Consider the following 20,370-nt stretch of genomic DNA (forward strand, 5'->3'; position numbering starts at 1 on the left):
AGATTAATCAGGATTGAGAGGCATTGGCAAAGCTGCCTGGAGAAGTGCATCCAGCACTTGCTCTTGCTACACATGGCCCTAATATGCTTTACAGGTTCTGTTCAAGCGAGGTCAATGACTACTGCAGCAGCTGTGTGTGCAAGTTAGGATGGAGATGCCATCTCAAAGCTGTGTGGAGTAGCTTGCATGGTGCCTGCCCTTGCTGTGCTTGACTCATCTTCACAGGGACTGAAACTGACAGGTATTGAAAAGGAGGAGGGGTGGCAAAGGAGGCAGAGCAGGAAAGGAGAGACTACAATGAGTGATAGAAAGAATGACACATTTTAATACCTTCCACTGATCCCACCAAACCACAGCGAAAGACATACCAGCTGGCAACAAAAGCAGGCACTATTATTGTTGTTATTATTTGGATCGCAGCAGCAGCACCCAAAACATGGCAGGCAATTTCCCAACACAGAGGGAAACACAGTCCCTGCCCAAAAGATTGTGAACCAAGCTCCCATCACACTCTGTCCAACAGTCCTTTCCCTGTTCAATCGGGGGCCGATTGTTGACTTTGATCTCAAGACATTTGCTTTTTAGTTATGGCTTTATTATTATTTTCCTTAGTGATCTGATGCTTGTATTGGCAGAAGAAAGTATGTCCTCCTGCCCCGACAGACCTGCTGTTTTGACATGCCTGGGAACTCTGACCACTGGTATCAGCATACACAGCTTCTGTTTCAAAGGCAAGAGCCAACAGGCAAAGGCCAGAGGACTCTGGGGAGTTAAATTTTGTAAGTAACCACGAGTTGGGTTTCAAGTCAAGAGGATTATTTTTTTAAGCCTCCTCATGGTTAAAAAAAAAAAAAAAAAAAAAAGATATTGAATAATTCCCAGACTGCTCAGTACTTTGGATTGGAGCACTGCTCTGCCTGGCAGGGGGAGCTGTGTCCCAAGGGTGAGAGCAGACGCTAGCTACCTCCACTGAGACTCTCCACAAGGACAGAAGATGCGGGATCTCCAGTCTTAACAACCTCGTTCCAGCTTAACTCAGAACAACGCTGCCCTAAACCAGGAAAAGCTGGCCTCTTGGTGTGCGTGTGTCTGGGGGGAGGAGGGGTGAACGAGGCCACCTGTGATGAATGAATGCACTAAGAATGCAGCTGGAGTCGGCTCCACCCTTGGTGTTCTGAGGGCTAGACAGCCCTCTGCAGCGGCCCCAAGTCGCTTTTCCTAAGAGATTAAAGCTCTGTGAGGTGCCATGAGATTGGGATAGTGGGTGTAGAGAGAAAAAGGAGTACTTGTGGCACCTTAGAGACTAACCAATTTATTTGAGCATAAGCTTTTGTGAGCTACAGCTCACTTCATCGGATGCATACTGTGGAAAATACAGAAGATGTTTTTATACGCACAAACCATGAAAAAATGGGTGTTTATCACTACAAAAGGTTTTCTCTCCCCCAACCCCGATCTCCTACTGGTAACAGTTTATCTAAAGTGATCACTCTCCTTACAATGTGTATGATAATCAAGGTGGGCCATTTCCAGCACAAATCCAGGTTGGTAATGGCCCACCTTGATTAAATTGGATACAATTAATTTAGGCTTGAATAGAGACTGGGAGTGGCTAAGTCATTATGCAGGGCAACCTATTTCCCCTTGTTTTTTCCTCACAACCCCCCCCCCACTCCCCCCCTTCCTCCCTCCCCCCCTTCCTCAGAAGTTCTTATTAAACCCTGGATTTGTGCTGGAAATGGCCCACCTTGATTATAATACACATTGTAAGGAGAGTGATCACTTTACATAAGCTATTACCAGCAGGAGAGTGGGGTGAGGGGAGAGAAAACCTTTTGTAGTGATAAATACTCATTTTTTCATGGTTTGTGCGTATAAAAACATCTTCTGTATTTTCCACAGTATGCATCCGATGAAGTGAGCTGTAGCTCACGAAAGCTTATGCTCAAATAAATTGGTTAGACTCTAAGGTGCCACAAGTACTCCTTTTCTTTTTGCGAATACAGACTAACACGGCTGTTACTCTGATTCCTAGTGACAGATGTTCTTTTCTCTGTTGGACCCCCTTATGGGCCATCTCAGCAGAGAGGCCAAACCTCCCTTTCACCCTAGAGTTCTTCCCTCCAGCTCAGAGCTCATGCATACCAATGAGGAGGCCTACTGTATGGTGGTCCCCACTGGACCTGTTCTGGGGCCGACAGAGGACTCTGGTCTCCAAGGCTGTCAGCCTGCCATCTTCAGCAGCAATCAATTCGCTCCACATTTTCCCAACAATTCAACTGGGTGACAAAGGTTAATTGGGCAGGTGTCCAGCATGGCTGGAGTAGAGGGGAGCATGCAGCTTGGTTGCAGGCATGAGAGGGGGTGGGCCAGTGTCCAGCATGGCTACATGGGAGTGGGGGGAAGAGCAACATCTGGCATGGCTGTGGGGGGAAGAGGATGACACGAAATGTCCAGCAGGGCTGTAGCGGGGCGGGCACTGGCTGGAGGCATCTGGATTCATAAGACAAATATTACAAGCAGATTAATCTAATTAAACCAAGCACACCCCAAGAGGTGAAGCTACAGTAGAGGCCTCCAACATGTCATTTTCCAGCAGCATGTGGCCATCCACACCACTCCAAGCGCTGCAGGACCCGTGCCTTGTATTCCTATGGAAGATGTCCTGGGGAACAATTACCCCTTTGGGACCTGTGCCATATACTGGATATGTGTTTGTCCTAATCTCCAGCTTTTAGCATCACAGTGTGCCCAAGACCCAGTCTCCTATTACACGGGTCTCTGGTATCGCTGCAGGCCTTGTCACATGGCAGCAAAAGAGCTCTCTTCTCCTCTTCCCCCCGGCCCTCCTTGTGTGACATTAATCTTGGAGGCAGACTTACCTGACACATTTAGGATGGAGGGGGAGATGTCCGGAAGCCCCACTCTGGAGTCTCCCATCCACCAGACAATTGTCACTGGCTCAGGAGGGCCAATGGCAGCACAGGCCATGTGGAATGGGGCGTTAGGGGATACAGACAAATCTTCCGGCTCCACAGTAAAGTAGGGCACACCTAGAAAGGCAAACACAAAGGTGTAGTAGTAGGAGAGTTTCCCTCTGCCTCCACCAGGACATTCCCACTTTCTTTCATTAACACTAATACCTAGCGCTTATAGAGCAGCGAGCCACCCCCTGGAGAACTCAGAGCCCTCCACAAACAGCCAGGGTTACATCTTCAACAGCAGCTCAGGGCATTAAGGCCTCCATCTCTCACTGAAAGTCAGTAGGACCTGAGCACCTGTTCCCTGAGAGGTTTTTGAAAGTCACCTTGTGACTGAATTCACACCCTACACACCACTATAATAATCTCTGGCCAAAATGTGCCTTGTGAGGTATTGTTTGAAAACTAATTACTCACTGGTAAATAATTTCATGGTGAAATGTATGTAGCAACATTATGTGCAAAGCTAAGAAATCTCCCCTGTATGATGATAAAGGCACATGTTCAAACTCCTGTAGCTCTGGTAGAACTGGTCAGGCAGGCCTGTCTTAAACAAAGGGATGTGCCTTTGCTTCAATTTGCATATAAGCTGTAAACAGAGTCCTCAGACAGTGAGAAGGGGAAGAAGACAAAGAAAATCTGCATTTCAGCATACATCGGTGAAAAGAAACAGCATGAAGCCCCCTTCCTCCCTCAGGCTCCATGTCTCCTTGCTCCCAGCTGGAAAGAACTTTACGTAGAGGTTACGCTCAGGAAAATGTTTTCAAAGGATGATTGAGCTATAAAAATAAGGTGCAAAACCACCCCAAATTCTTTCTCCCTACCCACCTCTGTCTGTTCACCTAAGACAAGAGAAGCAGTTGTTGGACTTTGAGAGCAGATCCTGGCCTGAGAGTTTGGTTGGCAATGTACCGAAAACATGGGGGAAAAGCTTCACCTTGAACCAAGTCAAGTTTGTGACATTTAGAAAGCATTTTATCTTTATTTTTCTTGCAGCCATGGCTGACTTTAATGCCTCATTACTTGTATTCACTTAAAACCTCTCTCTTTATAATTAACTAAACTTGTTTTATTCTTTAATTAAACTAATCCAGTGTTGTGGATTGTTTGGGTAACTCCATTTAAGGCAGCAGATTGTTGTATATTAATCCCCTTACAGGGCAACGGACCTAATATATCTGGACTGCCCAGGAGTGGGCTGGCCAGTGCAGAACACATGTTTCTGGGGGACGATCTGGGACGGAGAGTGTGTTGGCATCACCCTGCGAAGAGTAACCAAGGCTGCTGAAAGCCAGAGTGTGGCTGGTGTTTGCTGACAGGCTGCTGGACCAGGGCTGTGGCTATACACAGACACGCAGGGTGTGACCTGCACGATGTTTGTGAGAAGCCCAGGTTGGAAGCTAGAGCAGCAAAGCATTGTGAGGCACCCTTGGTTGCAGGGCAAGGCTGACACAGGCCCTCCACTAGTCTGGATTGCACCCTGGAATGTCACACCCACCCAAAATGATTAAGCCTCAACACAAACTTCTGAGGTGGCTTTTAATGACAATGTTAGCCCCATTTTACAGATAGGGAAACTGAGGCCCAGAGATCCTATGGCCAACATATCTGGATGCTTCCATTGAAATGTTTTATACATATAAAAGGTGCCTAGCCTAGGTTCCTTTGCCATACATTAAAAATTCAGTTCCATAAGAATGTTGAAACAACAGCTGCACTCAACCACAAACCAGAAAAGAATTAGCCAAAGATTAAATTGTCACAGTTCAGGGCAACTACGAGCAATAAGATTTCTGCCTGAATATAGCCTATGAGATTTGGTCTTAGATTTTAGATAAATAAATGCTTATGAACTCATTCAAGTTCACCTGGGCTAGATAATTCTAATAACCTACATTTGTGTAGCGTTTTCTCCTGAAGGATGCCAAACCTCACCGAAACTGTATATATGGGGATCACACACTCACCGCTCTACTGCAGCCACCTCTGGAGTGAAACATGGTAGCCTTTGTGAACCAGCAACACTATACAATTGGGGATATTTTTATCTATAACATTTTTTCTCCAGTTGAAGCTGTAGAAGAAATGTTACATTGACAAAACACTGGAATTGAGTCAGGAGGGATAGCAGGATGAACACCCTATTCTTGTGAAGACTGCTATGAAAGCTTGAATGACTATGAATGACTAGGACCCTGGCTTCAAATTTCCGTCCAAAACGCAGCACCCCCCAGCAGCACAATGCCCCCTAGGACTATGCAGGGACACTCGTTCAGCTCTGGCCTAGAGACACGACTACCACCTACTAAACCAACAGTACAACTTCTTGGTGGAAACTGGTTGTTCTTGCAGATCTCCTGTTCAAATACTAAGCAGCCTTAATGCTTGAGACCTAATATGATCATAGCCTAAGGAGGTATGGCTACAGACTATATGGCACCACCTATCCACTCTGGCTTGGGTAACTATTGGACAAATTTCAGAGTAACAGCCGTGTTAGTCTGTATTCGCAAAAAGAAAAGGAGGACTTGTGGCACCTTAGAGACTAACCAATTTATTTGAGCATAAGCTTTCGTGAGCTACAGCTCACTTCATCGGATGCATACTGTGGAAAGTGTAGAAGATCTTTTTATACACACAAAGCATGAAAAAATACCCCCCCCCCACCCCACTCTCCTGCTGGTGATCACTCTCCTTATAATGAGTGAGTATAATTATGATAATGAGTATAATTATGAGGAGAGTGATCACTTTAGATAAGCTATTGCCAGCAGGAGAGTGGGGTGGGGGGAGGTATTTTTTCATGCTTTGTGTGTATAAAAGATCTTCTACACTTTCCACAGTATGCATCCGATGAAGTGAGCTGTAGCTCACGAAAGCTTATGCTCAAATAAATTGGTTAGTCTCTAAGGTGCCACAAGTACTCCTTTTCTTATTGGACAAATGTGTAGAAGCTTTACATTTACCAGGCCAGATTGCTGTGCAAAATGCATCAAAGATTATACACTTAACTTGAGTAAACTCTGCTATAGTTCAAAACACTTCCGTTCGAAGCAACACTGATCATGGAAATTCTAAAGGAAAGTGCTTCTCATGAAACTAAGAGAATGGTACTAAAACTATGGTCTGTGAATAAGCAATGGTCTGTGGAGCTCTTCCTGGTGACCTGCAGAATGAGCCATTTGAAGACCCAAGCAACGCGGGATTAGGAGGTTGGAGGGGACATTTGTCCATGAGACGATTCTTCACTTATTTCCTGGTCTGCAGAATTAAAAACTGAGAACCCGTGAACCAATACACACTTTTCCAGTGCAGCTGCCGCCACTATCACTTCCTACTCCTGTGCCTTAATTAGTTCGCTGTGGTACTTTACAGTTTCTGCTACTGTCCCCAGCTGTGCAAAGACTGGAGAGCCTGGCGCAATCTCCTCTGACCACTTCTACTAGTGTGATCCCAACATGAGAAAGCCCTACAGGGAAGCTAGCGCTCCTCCTCCTTACCTTCCACTATGAGCCACACTTGTTGCGTTTCTTCCTTCTTCCCTTTGTTCTCAGTCTGGCACCAGTACTTCCCAGAATCTGTCCGCTCAACGGATTTCAAACTGAAAAGAGTGAAAAAACATATTGATATTTTACATGTCTGAAGCAACTTTCATCCCAGAGAATCCTAAAGCACTAGAAAACTAGATACACACACACACACCACCACTGATATGTAGCCACCTCTGGGGAGGAGGGCAGTAGCTAACCAGCACAAAGCATGCGGCACAACAGTGGATAGAGAACAGAGATACTTTGGGTCAAGTCCTACTTCTGTGAGAGGTGTTGGGGGATTTTTAATACCCACACAGAACAGAGAGGCCCTCATCTGAAATATCTACAAACAGGAAATAACATGGCACTTTATATTTTCAAGATAGGTAAATTAAGGGGCTAACTAGATTGGATTCTGAACTTGTGATTCCAAAGAGTCTACTTGAACTACTAAATCATCCCTAGCCAGCAGCTCCAATTCACATACCTGCTGAGAATGCAAATGCTGTGCTTTCGTTAGGGACAGGATTGATTGCACAAACCCTCACAATGACTGATGGGTCAGAATTGACACTCCTTCACTCTGCCCCTACTCAGCACTGTTCTTATCTGAGGAACGCTTCTAGCTAACTGATCTGTTCATACTACAAACCACCAGGGGCCAGATCCTTGACTAGTGTTTTCAGTGAAGCCATGCTGATTTACTCCAGCTGAGGATCTGACCCTGAGAGCCCAAGTCTGGTCTGACTCACTCCGGTGCAGCTCCCATTGACTTCCAAGAGAGGTGATCCATGCAAGTGAAGGCAGAACTGTGGCCTAAGTGGTATCAGAGTTTTAGACCTCGAGGGGGAAATTCTGCCCTCAGTTATAAGGCAGAATTTGCTCCAGGAGTTGAGGCTCCAGGGTCTCAGGTACCAAAGACCGCAGAGAACGTGAGAGTGCCCTTTGATTATACAAATGCAAAATGCACCCTTGTGATGTTGCAGCCATGCATCTGCTGCCATGCAGGGACCCCGAGCAGATCTGATGCTCCCTTTTTTTATGCCAACAGTTGGTCTTGGTGATGGGGTGAATGTGCAGGGTGGAAGAGGGAAGGGAAGAAAATGCTCCCACTACAGCCTGATTTTCAGAGCTGTACCTTCAGATGAAACCAGCTGTCCTGCCCGTCCAGCCGCATGTTCTGAAACACAGTGACTGTAGGAGAAAGTCATAAAACAGTGGGTGGTTGAAATGATCACTTTAGAGGAAGAAGGAAACAGAAAAAGAAAATGGCCATATCTAGATCCAGCACCCAGACTCAGCTCTGATGCTGTGGAGCTATTGTCAGTGGAGGAGTATGAGGGGTGAGAAAGGGCTATGGAGATCAGACCGGGAGAACGAGGGAGTGTGGGGAGACAAAAAAGTCCTTAATCTGGGGGCGGGGACTATAACGGAGATGGTATATGATGCAGTGCTGCAGGGTGGATTACTGCACACAGATTTTTCCTATCAGAGGAAGGTTTATTGCAGCCTGTTCATCTATAATCAAGTCTCATGCTTTGAAGTTTCAGACAGTTCACTGCAGGGGTCCGGAAGAGTTCCCCTCCCCCCATGCACAACTGGCTAGCTGTATTCTGTTTGGGGATTTTTAGTGTCAAAGATTGACCGTAGCTGAAGATGGGACACTGAACGGGGTGGATGACTGCCGTGAAGTGGTACAGAGAATCCTGTGTCTAGATGCCTGGCTGGAGGGGTCTTGCTCAGATGCTCAGGGTCAGACTGATTGCCAGGTTTGGGTCAGGAAGGAATTTTCCCCTAGATCAGATTAATTGGGACTTTGGGGTTTTTGTTTTGCTGTCCTCTGCAGCATGATGCATGGTTCACTTGCTGGGATCATCTGGGCATATCCTACCTAATCACTCCCCTGCCATTACAGGGCATTGGTGGCACCTTGGTCTCTCCTGTTCTCTGCTTGTGGCACACAGCAGCTTAGTCTCCTGAGAACTGAAATGCTTTAGCCTATTGGGCTCACTCAGTATAGGGGCAACTGAGTGAAATGTGATGGCCTGTGTTATGCAAGAAGTCAGACTAGATGATCTACTGGTCCCTTTTGTATTAATCCATGAAATCCCAGGAACTCGTCTAGGGTTGCCAACCCTCCTGGTTTCACTGTGAGTCTCCCGGAATCGGGCTCTATCTCCCGGAGGCTACTGAAGCCAAACTGGGAGATTTTAGGCCACTAAAAGTCTGGCCCCAAGCGCTGACTCCACAGCTCCCATTGGCCAACAACTGTGGCCAATGGGAGCTGCGGGGGCAGTGCCTGCAGGTAGGGTCAGTACGTGGAGCCCCCTGCCCCAGAGGCCGCAGGGACGTGCCGGCTGCTTCTGGGAGTGGTGTGGGCAGGTAGGGAATCTGCCTTAGTCCCACGGCGCTGCCAACTGGGAGCTGCCTGAGGTAAGCCCCACCCACCCGGAGCCTGCACCCCTCACCCCCTCCTGCACCCCAACTCCCTGCCCCAGCCCTGAGCCCCCTCCAACACCCAAACTTCCAGCCTGCACCCCTCACCCCCTCCTGCACCCCAAACCCCTGCCCCAGCCCTGAGCCCCCTCCTCGAGCCCGCACCCCAATCTCCCTCCCAGAACCCACACCCCCTCGTGCACCCCAATCCCCTGCCCCAGGCCTCTCCTGCACCCAAACTCCCTCCTAGAGCCTGCACCCCGCACACCCTCCCGCATCACAACCCCCTGCCCCAGGCTCAGCCTGGAGCCCCCTCCCACACTTGGAACCCCTCAGCCCCAGCCCATAGCCCGCATCCCCTCCTGCACCCCACCCCCCTGTCCCAGCCCGGTGAGAGTGAGTGAGAGTGGGGGAGAACAAGCGACGGAGAGAGGGGGGATGGAGTGAGTGGGACAGGGAAGTGGGACAGGGAAGGGGTGGGGCCTTGGGGCAGGGGCAGGGCAAGGGTGTTTGGGTTTGTGTGATTAGACAGTTGGCAATCCTATTAGTGACAGGTATTAAACCCCAAGATATGCTAATCCAAAGGAGGCGAGGAGGCCTGTGTTTGCGAATGGGTGATCCTAGACTGAGCCTGGCAGTTCCAAGTACATTCTATCTCAGAGCGTGCTGTTGGTACCAGGCTCCCTTTATGCAGGGAGAAAGGAGTCTGAGATGGAGCATGGGCCCTTGCTTAACCCACTACTACCCCCGGGATGCACGAGAGGCCACCTCCTGCTGAAGAAAAGGTATAAAAGGCTGGCCCTACAGCAGCTTTTTGGACCTCTGACAACAGCAGGCCTGATATAAATGCTGGAGTAAATATGCTGGAATGACTAAGGGATGGTGTGCGTGACAAATCCTCCTCTCCAAACAGGATTGAAATGTGGTCCCAAGAGTCTAATTTTAATTAGGACACCTAACCCTTTTAGTCAGAGAGAGGGAGAGGAAAAGAATTAATGATTGTAAGAGAGAGAACTTATTTATCCAGGTCAGAATGTAAGCTTCCAGCTGCACTGCAGAGCTTATTAGAACACACAAGGTGAAAGCATCCTACCATGCTGCTTTGTGTTTTGTTCATTTTCCAGTGCTGGTAAAGGAGCTGGACTATTGATTATCTAGATTGATACCTATTGATTATCTAGATACAGCATGGACAGAACCAGCAAAAGCTTCCCCTGACCACCCTGGCAATGATCCTTAGCTCTGGCCTAGGGGGACCCCCGGGAAGAATTTGATGGGGTAATTCAGTCTCCAGGTCTATTCAGTCCTCTGCTGAGACTTGCAGCAAGGCTACCAACTGTGGTGGTGAAGAACTATTTACTGGTAACTGGGCTGTGACCACTGAAGAGACTTCAGATGGCAATGATCCTTAGACACAACTGACTGAGGTTGGATTTGAACTGGAGATTTAAAGTGAGAGGCTTTGCTCCCATTTAATAATCCTTTGAGCCATTCTGTACCCACAATATCACTCAGGTGTGCACACAACACAGAATGGGAGAAAAGTGTTAAATTTCTTTTTAAAGGGAGTGGACAGAAATAAGGCTAAATATCTCTTCACAATTTCAACATAGATTCCACAGGACTGGATGGCGTAAAGAACTGCTAATAGGATAAGCAATACCTTTCTCCTCTTGGCCACCTGTCTATCTATCACAGGCATTTCCAAAGCACCCATCACCACAGTATCTAGGAGCCTTGTCAGATTCCCCCAGCTACGATTCAACCCTTCCTTAGTGACTTAAACACAGTGGATCAAATTCCACTCTCAGTCATGCCCAGGCAAGGTATAAAGGTACAATCACATGGTGGTCAGTGGGGTTCCACTGAAGTAACTGACAGGAGAATTTGGCCCAGTAGCTTCCATAATAGTCTATCTCCTCCACAGCTGTTGTACCTGAGGAAACCGATCCAGTGTTCTTCATCTACTGGAATGTACACCTGGTCTACACTCTGCACCACCGCTCCATCCTTGATCCACAACATCTCTGGGTCCTCCATTCCCTCGAGGCTGCAATTTAGTTTCACCGGCTGACCCTGGGACACCTTTAATTTGATTGGAGATCCTGTCAATTTCATACCTAAAAAAAAAAAATATACTCCTCCTCCCCAGCCCCAAAAGAAGTGGGGGTTGGAGTACAGCAAATTAATCTAGGTTGGTGGTCTGTAAGGACATACAGTACAAGAACACACTGCACAGTTTTCTAACTGCCTCGCCAGAGCGTTATTACGTTTGTTTCATGATGAGAACACTGACATTCCAAATTACTTGAAAATGGCAGAGGCTGAATCTATACAGGGCTTCTTCAAAGCCAGTGCCAATCTGGATAGCAGCAGGATGAGCTTCCACACAGCAGCATCCAGTTACAGCTAGATAGGAATGCCGCAGGCTTCTTCACAGCAGTGCTTGACAGTGGTGATGTGTGTGTTCCCTCAGAATGGTACCATGCCGCCCCCAGGCCCTCTCTCACTTTTCAGCTGCTATGGTATGTTCCTATACTACTACTAAGTCGTCACTTCTGTTCCATTTGTAAAGAACTGGGATTTTAGACTCAATCACAGCAGGTTACTCAGTGTACACTGTTCCCCTGCATTACAAAAGCTCCAATGCAATTTATAAACCCAGTGAAAGTAAAGCATACTTTAAAGGATTCCTATCAGAGGGAAAAAACTGTTTCCAGAACACATTTTTCCATAGTATGTGGTGGGAGAATACTTCAGCCAGCCACTGTGTATCTCCAGAACCGACAAACGGCCTAATTTGGATCTGTTACATCAGTGTAAATCTAGCATAACTCCGCTGAAATCAGAGGAGTTGCTGTGACTGACATTGGTGTAAAAGTGATCAGCATTTGGCCCAAAGCGCAGTTGCGTGTGGGTGGGAAGCACTCCCCTCAATGAGAAGTGAATGTGTGGAATATGTCACCTTGTAAAAACACAGAAACCAACTGGATAAGTGCATTTTTTAAAGATGGGCATGTATATGAGGAATGAGGGGAGAAAAGGAGACCTTGGATAAAGCAGAAAGGTGGAAGACAGAGGTAAAATATCCAGTCCTGCTGGGGAAAGTAGCCTTTTCCTTTCCATTACCACAGGGACTGGCAGACTAAAACAGACCAATGGTTCAGTCTAGTCTGGTATCCTACCTCTGTTAGTGGCCTATACCGGACCCTTCAGAGAAAGGTTAACCTGACCATCACTATGTTGCCCTTGACCAGCCGTGCAGAATTATGACCCTAGCTCTGCTCACATGCGGTCAGTTCTATCACCAGATGACATTCCAGCCCACCACACCCTGACAGAAAAACACTGTGAAGCCAAGATTGCCCTTAATTAAGCATGTAGCCAGGCTGTTCTCAAACTTTTTCACAGCATGAATTGCATTTGAATACAGAAATAGTCTGGTACCCCATTTCCCGTTTGCCATTACATGGCATCCCCCTGGTAACAGCGGTAAATGCTTCCATGGCATAGTGATATCAGAAAAATATTTTGCGTATTTTCAGCTGTGTTTTAGCAACTGTAAATAAAGATGAAGAGCTGTTAATTTAGCAAATTTACTAAGAGCACTGAAACTAGTAAAGTGATCATTTAATTTTAGGTGCAGCAATGCTTTGGTTGGGCAAAGGAATTAATCACCTAACTGAGGGAGGATGATCTAACCTCAGATTACTTAACGTGAAAGTGGCATAAATTACACGTCCCAGTGTGTCCCAGAAAGCATCCTCCTTCTCACCATGCATAATAGTGAAACAGAGCATTAAAATTTCACAGTACATCCATCTGTTTTATATAAACCTAATGTAGCCAGGTATCCAAATGCACACACAAACTGGCAGACACTCTTTCGTAATAGGTGTCTTACTGAAACAGCAAATGACTTCGCTTGCTACAGTCTGCTTTGCCGAAAAGGGTTAATCACAATGTACACAACAAGATATCTGGAAGGCCTTCAAAGGTTTCAGTTCCCAGCCAAACTGATTATGCAAGAAATTAAAGGACAGTGCTAACTATACTCTATTTGGCTATTTTCAACAGCACTTCTGTGTAATCCACAAGTCGAGGTGAGCTGAAAGGAAAGGGAAAACAATAACACGGGGATTTTTAACAGACACACATTTCTGTCATCCGTAAGACGCAGTTCAGCTGCAGCACCTTTTTCTGAAGAGAAGGGAATGGTGCACCCAGGTTGGGTGCTTGGGTTTTTTGTACACTTGAGAAGTTAAGATTAATGTTTACTTTCCAGTAGTCCTCCGCCTACTCTCCCACTCCCCGTTTTTACCTCATTACATTTTTACTAAGTGCAGGAAATAAAAACTAGCTATTCCCCCCCAAAATGTGAGCACTGTAGAAGTAAAGATTCATAACTGATTAGGAAATGAAATCATATTAACTTTGTACTGCCTATCATACAGAATGGGCAACAAATGAGTGCACCAGTTGTCCCTGTGCACAGTGTATTTTACTTGTTAGTTTATCATCTCTGTACCTTTTGATTACTACTGACAGAAGTTTTTTGAAGTTGTTTTTGGAGTGGAGGGAGAAACAGATAACTGCAGACTTCTACCTACTAAGGCAAAAAGACCTTCCATTCCTTTGATACCTGAGGTCCCCAATCTAGCAATCAAAATCTACAAGGCAAACCCTTGAAACCAACAGTGCTCCACCCATGTGGATCTAAATGTAGGATTGAGACCTAAATTCCCAGTGAAGTCAATAAGAAACGTGTCTGTGGAAGGATTAGGCTATAAAATCAAATCTTTGTATGTCTTCTTGTAGGTGAAACTAGGAAAATGTAGGCTAGAAGGCAAACAAACAAAAGCCATATAGAAATGGATTATCACCTGGCCTTCCTATATAGCAATCTGAGCTCTGCAAATACAGGAACAATACATTTGCAAACATTCCCACTGACTCAATTAACTGGTATTCAGGACTCTATTTATTTGCCACCATCCAGGTCTTATTCACAAGAATATTCACAGCAAGCATAAGGTTCATAAATACGAGTGTTGAATCAGTATTCCCATGAGCATTTGCACTAGAAGTGCTCTCTTCACCATTTTGGAAAGCTTTTGTTATTAGTCACACATAGGCAAACATTGGTGGATAATTCACAAACAGAAAGGGGGCGTCTTTATGTTTTTAAAGCTTATGGACAAGACTTTCAAATATGGATGCCTAAAGTTAGGCTCCTTAATCCATAGAAATGTGGGGTTGGAAGGGATCTCAAGAGGTTATCTAGTCCACCCCCAAACACACTGAGGCAGGATTATGTATACTTAGACCCTCCCCAAATATAGGCACATAAATAAGCAATCTGAATTTCAAAAGAGCTGAGCGATCAGCAGGTCCCATTGAAGTCAACCTCTGCTACAAAGGAAATCATGTGTGGGAGATAGAAAACTTGGGGGCAACATTTTCAAGTGTAGGTGCCTACTGTGGCTCCTCAACCCACATTTAGGCACAGATGGCCTGATCCATAAATGCACTGTCTCATCGTCAGAGGCGTCAAGCATCACTTTGGAAAATTAGGCCACTTCTTTAGGTGCCTAAATATGGATTGAGGAGCCTCACTTTCAGCACTCTTTATGGCCAAGGCATCCCATCAGGGGACAGAAATATTACCATGCCAGTTGGGTGACCAAACCCATGGTGCAAAGAGCAAATAGTGCATCCCAACCATTTCCAGAAGGTATACGCTAAAAATTGTTCACAGAAACGGTCATGCCGTTGAAAACAGCAACTAAGTTTGTCAAAATCAAGACCTGTTTACGGTCAATTGGGCAACAATAAAAAAGAAGCTACGTTTTTTTAAAAAAAAAATTAGTTTGCTGAAAACAGTTCATGCAGAGTAACTCACAATCATAGATCGCGCAGGTAGACCACAGCCCTCCAAAATGCTAACAGTCACCTTCCCTCTCCTCCCCCATAAAATATAGTGTTCTCCAGCGGCGTGGCACTTGTCTCAGCTCCAGCTGAGTAGGCAGTAGGTGAGGATCTGAGCAATACACTCAAGACTAGAAGGACTCCGTCAAGTGCAGTGTGTCGGTCTTGAAAGGGAGCCCTCCCCCCGGGGGGAACCCCTCTCCCGCGCGCAGTCCAGCCCCAGGAGCGGAGTTCGTGCCGTGTCAGCAGGAGCTTTACACGCGCTGGGGTGGGGCGGACCCAGAGCTCCGGCTCGGTACGAAATTGACGATCAGGGCAAAAGCCAACAGCCGCTGGCTGGGCGCCAGGTTCAATAACAAGGCAGCAGCCGAGAAGCGCTGGGCCGAACGTTTCCTCGTTACCCCTCGGAAGATCAGCCCCTTACAGAGCCTGCCAGGGTCGGCGCTCAGCCTCCAGCCCGGGCGAGCGGCAATTCTCCCTCCTGTGCCCCGGCAGCCTTACCTGCTTCAGCAGCCGCCTCCCGGAGCGCCAGAGCCCATAGTCCCAGCAGCAGCAACAGGAGCCCCGGGATCCCCATGCTCTGCTTCATCTCCATCTCTCCCGCATCTTCATCGTCAGCAGCCGCATCCCCCCCAGCTCCACGCTGGCGGCTGCTTCTTGCTCCGAGAGGAGGAGGAAGGAACCCCCCTCCCCAAAGCGGTGCCCTTTGCCAAGAAGCTCCCAGGGGAGGCTGCAGTGCAAACTTCTCACGCCGCTTCCCCCGGGCTCGCTCGGCGGGAGCGGGCCCTGCTGCTGCCCCGCGCCGGCCCGGGGAGGAGGAGTGTGTAGGGGAAGTTTCAGGAAGCCCCCAAACTCCCGATCGCTTTTTCCTCCCTCCTCCCAGAGCGGGTCACTTTACACGAGAGGGAATGCAAGGCAGGGCGGTCTCCCTCTGCTGGCCTCGGGCTGCATGGAGTCCCCGCAGCCACGGCTGCTTCTCTCGCTCTGGCCACCTTCTGCTGCTGCGGCTGCTAATTCCTTCGGCTCTTCTTATTCCTGTTCTTCCTCCAGGAAATGGCGCTGTCAGGCAGTCACAGAGCTGGTTTGCACCCCCCGCCCCCGCACACACACCTACCTATGACATCACTCCTCATGAATATTTATATAATCTATTTATTATCCAAGCTTCCTGAACTTTTAATAAAGTGGAAAATAACAGATCTGCAGAGTCAGTGTCTCCCCCCAGGAATTTCCTGATGGAAAGGGATATTCGAGGTTGCACCAGTCAAAATGTAACCTACCTTCCTGGCAAGAGTTTATTTGCAAGGTCCAGGTAATTCTTTATATGGCTTTTACCCCCCAAGGAAATGCTTTGGTGCTATTTATTATTTTAAATAAATGCCAGCAGGCCAGCTCTCTGGTGAGCAACCCTACAACAAACAAGGGGGCATGCTTGTGGGGTGGAGGAAAACCATTTTGCCGTTAACTTGTCCACTACACAGGGGGGAAAAATCCGTTTAGGAGAAGGAGATTGAGAGCAAAAAAAATTCAAATGTGGGTGCTCATTAGGGTCCTAAACCCATATACAGGCTCCTAAATAAGTGGCCTGATTTTCAAAGATGCTGAGCACTCATACCTCTTAATGAAATCAGTGAGAGTCCCTGGGGGCTTGATCACTGCATGTGAAAATCAGGCCACTTGTACTGGTGTCTAACTATGGCTTTAAGAGATCAATTTTACTAGAAAGAAAAGGAGGACTTGTGGCACCTTAGAGACTAACAAATTTATTTGAGCATAAGCTTTCGTGAGCTACAGCTCACTTCATCGGATGCATTCAGCCACAAGTCCTCCTTTTCTTTTTGCGAATACAGACTAACACGACTGCTACTCTGAAACCTAACTTACTAGGTAACTTTGTCTGAAAGCTTTGGCCTCAGTTTCCTCCAGCAGAAGTGCCTCTCAGTTGACTTGAACTATCTGGGAGCAAGGGAATGGATTGTGCTGACACAAGCACAACTGGGCATTTCAGACCCAAGCCCCGATCTCCCAAACACTGAAGAGGCTTGGGTTATCCACACCAGGCCTTTGTGCTTCTGCACTGCTTCTGCACTCATAGCAAAGCCCTCAACCCTCCCCACTGGGAGTGCCTGCAGCAGTGAGGCACAGAAGGTAATGCTGACTGATGAGGCATTATGGTAGAGAGGTATTTCCCCACAAGGCTTATGGTGGGGAAATGATACCAAGGCCAGCCTCCTCCCAGTATGTGAACCCTAGTCCCTGCAGCTCATCTGCAGAGGAGCTTTGGCACAGTTGGGGGATATTCTGTGTCCCCCAGACCTAGTCGGCTTGATTTGGGTCCCCTCCACTTGTCAAAATGTAAGGGACGATGTAGCCTATGAAAAGGGAACAGATTTTAGCTTTGAGTTTCCATGGAGCTATTTTTGTGAGGGGGAAAAGAACCCTGTGACGGTTATAACAAATAGCCTGACACAAAGGTGCTGGAACTAGGGATGCTGAGGGTGCTGCCTCACCCTGTGGCTTGAAGTGTTTTCCATCCTATCCAGGGTTTACACTTTGGTTCAATGGCTCTCAGCACCCCCACTATACAAATTGTTCCAGCCCCCCTGCCCTGACTCTGTCCTTTCATCATAGTCACCCTGCGAACCATAGCAGAAAGGCGCCATAAGTATCATTATAGCGCAGTGCAATTTTCAATTTGTAATCATAGTTAAGATGTGTGGCACTTATATGGTGCCTTCCATCTCAGGCTCCCCTGGCAAGCATTTGTGAATTAAGTCCCCTGTGAGGAAGGAAGGTATTGCTATCCTCATTCTACAGATGAGGAAACTGAGGCACAGCAGGGTTCCATAACTTATGCCAGTGTTTCCCAAGCCCCAGGCTCTGGTCTCTGCACTCATACTAATCCTCATCCATTTGTATTTCTGTTAGGAATCCCTAAGGTGTTGGAACAATGCCAAGTAGGGGTGCATGACTATAATGAAAATGTGTTTTCTCTCCCTCCTCTGTTTCTATAATCTGAAATGAAAAGGCAAGGAGGAGACACTGACAAATCAGGTATATCAAACAGCTAGCAGGGAACCATGGTGCTCTCGGGGTAAGGAATCCATGGCAGATCCTTTGTGGGGACTATGATGCTCTTGTCAGTTCTTGGGCTATGATGCTCAGTGTATATGATTGCTAAAAGCATAAAGCATTTCCAGGATAATCACTGTAGCTAATCTCTATCTCTCCCTTAAATCCATATGTACAAATCTAGCTATATATGCTGTATATTGATGCACACATTTATGTGGGCCATTGCTTATAGAAAGTAACTATGTTCTCAAGGTTTAGCAGCCTTGTGTGAAGAGTAATGGGCATTATATGAACTCTTTGCATTTCTACAGCATCTTTCATCTAAGGATTTCAACTGCTGAGGTTTACAAATGTCACAATATCCCTCTGGTGTAGGTATCAATATTCCCAATTTAGAGAAGGGGGAATTGAAGCAGTGATAAATGGGAAATTCAGGTATAGATAAGTGAAGTGAGTTGATCAAAGTCACACCGAGAGTCAGTGGCATAATTGAGGACTGACCCATATTTCCTGATTCCCAGGCCCATGCTGTAATTATTAGACAATGTTTCACATACAAGTGTGCTCAGGGCCAAGATAATTGAAACAAACTGCAGATGAACAGAGAACAAGATGGAATAATAGAAAAATGACACACAGAAAAAGAGATCTGACCCACAAGAGATTTATATGAGATATAAACAATTGTACATAAAGATTTTTATCTGATGTGCTATTTTACACACAGCCCTGTCTCCTCATCTTGGCAATGAGTTCAGGTAAAGGCCAGGAACCTATAGAGAATGCACCTAAGAAATGCTGGGAGATCTGAAATAGGTATTTACTCTTTTATGGTTATTATTTTAAAAGTTTTTGACCAAGTATAGAAAAAATTTGTCTAAACGTTCACCAGATTTTTTTTTCCTGTTTCTCAACTAGCTCTAATTACCAGTGTCCCGAAAAACGAGCCTCCAGGAGCAGCTTTATCGGCAAACGTGACTATGTGATATGAACTTTTTGTTAAGGGCCATAGGCCTGACTTTCAGCTGGAATAACTCAGCCTAGCTCTATTGAATTCAATAGAATTCATCTGATTTACACCAGTTGAGGATCTGGCCTCATATCTTCTCAGAAGTCGGTTATATCCTCAATGATAAGGATGAAGAACTGTGCGAAAATTGGACTGAAATCCTGGATACTTTGCCAGTTGGACTGCAGACTGCTGTGGGAAAACTTACGGGGGAGTGCTATATTACCATGAAGAAATCAAAAAGAACGTGTGACTTTTGAATGCTTTTAAGATTCAGAGGATCATGAACAAACATTCCTTGCTTTTCAGCATCAATGATTTTGTGTACCGGTGCCCTTGTAGTATTGGCCCTAGACTACCAATGACAATGTTCATTACACATCAATTTATAAAGGACACACCACAACGACGCATAATTAATCTATCTCCTTCCTTCCTCTATTTTGATATTGTGGTGTTACGTTTCACCTGACCCATTGGATGCTTTATATGCATTTTGGCAAAGGCAGAAAGAGCTCAGCCCTACAAAGAGTCAAGTGCCAGTCGAGCATGTTGAATTTTTTTTAAATTTCAAAATGTTGGTGAAAAATTTAATGATGAAATTTTTATGATTCCCACCCCCCCCTTTTTTTTTTTTTTTTTGAGCAACTACAGAGCTGGTCAAAGTGTTGACTTTTCTAAAGGCACGAGGAAATTTTTTCTTTTAAATATTGGCCAGATTTTTTTTGCTCTGTTTTTCAACCAGCTCTAATTATGAGGGTTGCTGAAAAATGAGCCTACAAAAGAACTGTCCATCAAAAGAGAAAACAGCTTTGTCTTCATTACCATCGCAGCCTCTCTCCGATGGCTGAAAAATAAAGGCCTTACTCTAGTGTCCCAAATTCTGCAAAGGCTACTAGATTACATCCATCTTTGTCGTTGCTGCTGCTATTCCCCTGCAGTTGTACACACATTCCCCATGTTTTAAATGAGGTGGTCTCCAAACAGCTGACTTAGTTCACACCCAGATGTGAATGTCCAGTCCTTTCCATCCTTTGACTTTAGCTTCAAAGGGCACAAGTTGTTCCCATAGTTGTTAGAAGATAGGCCTGTCATCCTGCATTAGTAAATTGAAGTGCTGGCAAGAGTGACAGTGAAGTGACATTCAAGTTGCAGGAAGAAAAGGAGTACTTGTGGCACCTTAGAGACTAACCAATTTATTTGAGCATAAGCTTTCGTGACCTACAGCTCACTTCGTCAGATGCATACTGTGGAAAGTGTAGAAGATCTTTTTATATACACACAAAGCATGAAAAAAATACCTCCTCCCACCCCACTCTCCTGCTGGTAATAGCTTATCCAAAGTGATCACTCTCCTTACAATGTGTATGATAATCAAGTTGGGCCATTTCCAGCACAAATCCAAGTT

The 20,370-nt window shown here is 46.2% G+C and overlaps 1 protein-coding gene and 1 long non-coding RNA gene across 5 annotated transcripts in view; one reads left to right on the forward strand and one right to left on the reverse strand.

Annotated features, from left to right (window-relative positions):
• Positions 1-15,990, reverse strand: part of TYRO3 (TYRO3 protein tyrosine kinase) — a 53,156-nt gene extending 37,166 nt beyond the window's left edge. Inside the window, exons 1-4 of one of the 3 annotated variants that reach the window (XM_007055773.4) lie at positions 15,380-15,990; positions 10,887-11,070; positions 6,482-6,582; positions 2,883-3,053 (exon numbers count right to left, since the gene is read on the reverse strand). In XM_007055773.4, the coding sequence (XP_007055835.2) occupies positions 2,883-3,053; positions 6,482-6,582; positions 10,887-11,070; positions 15,380-15,473 (550 nt within the window). In that variant the 5' untranslated portion in view covers positions 15,474-15,990. Of the gene's footprint in view, positions 1-2,882; positions 3,054-6,481; positions 6,583-7,652; positions 7,709-10,886; positions 11,071-15,379 lie in introns of those variants that run through there. The other 2 variants (XM_037900438.2, XM_043548072.1) reach the window with 2 other exon arrangements.
• Positions 15,960-20,194, forward strand: LOC122466122. 2 transcript variants are annotated; one of them, XR_006291408.1, is made up of 4 exons: positions 15,960-16,190; positions 16,766-17,026; positions 18,681-18,769; positions 18,846-20,194. It is a non-coding gene; the product is annotated as an uncharacterized LOC122466122 (long non-coding RNA). The 2 variants fall into 2 exon arrangements; XR_006291407.1 differs by lacking the exon at positions 16,766-17,026.
• Positions 20,195-20,370: the final 176 nt, after the last annotated feature.

Source organism: Chelonia mydas, chromosome 6 (assembly GCF_015237465.2).
Source record: "Chelonia mydas isolate rCheMyd1 chromosome 6, rCheMyd1.pri.v2, whole genome shotgun sequence".
NCBI lineage: Eukaryota > Metazoa > Chordata > Testudines > Cheloniidae > Chelonia > Chelonia mydas.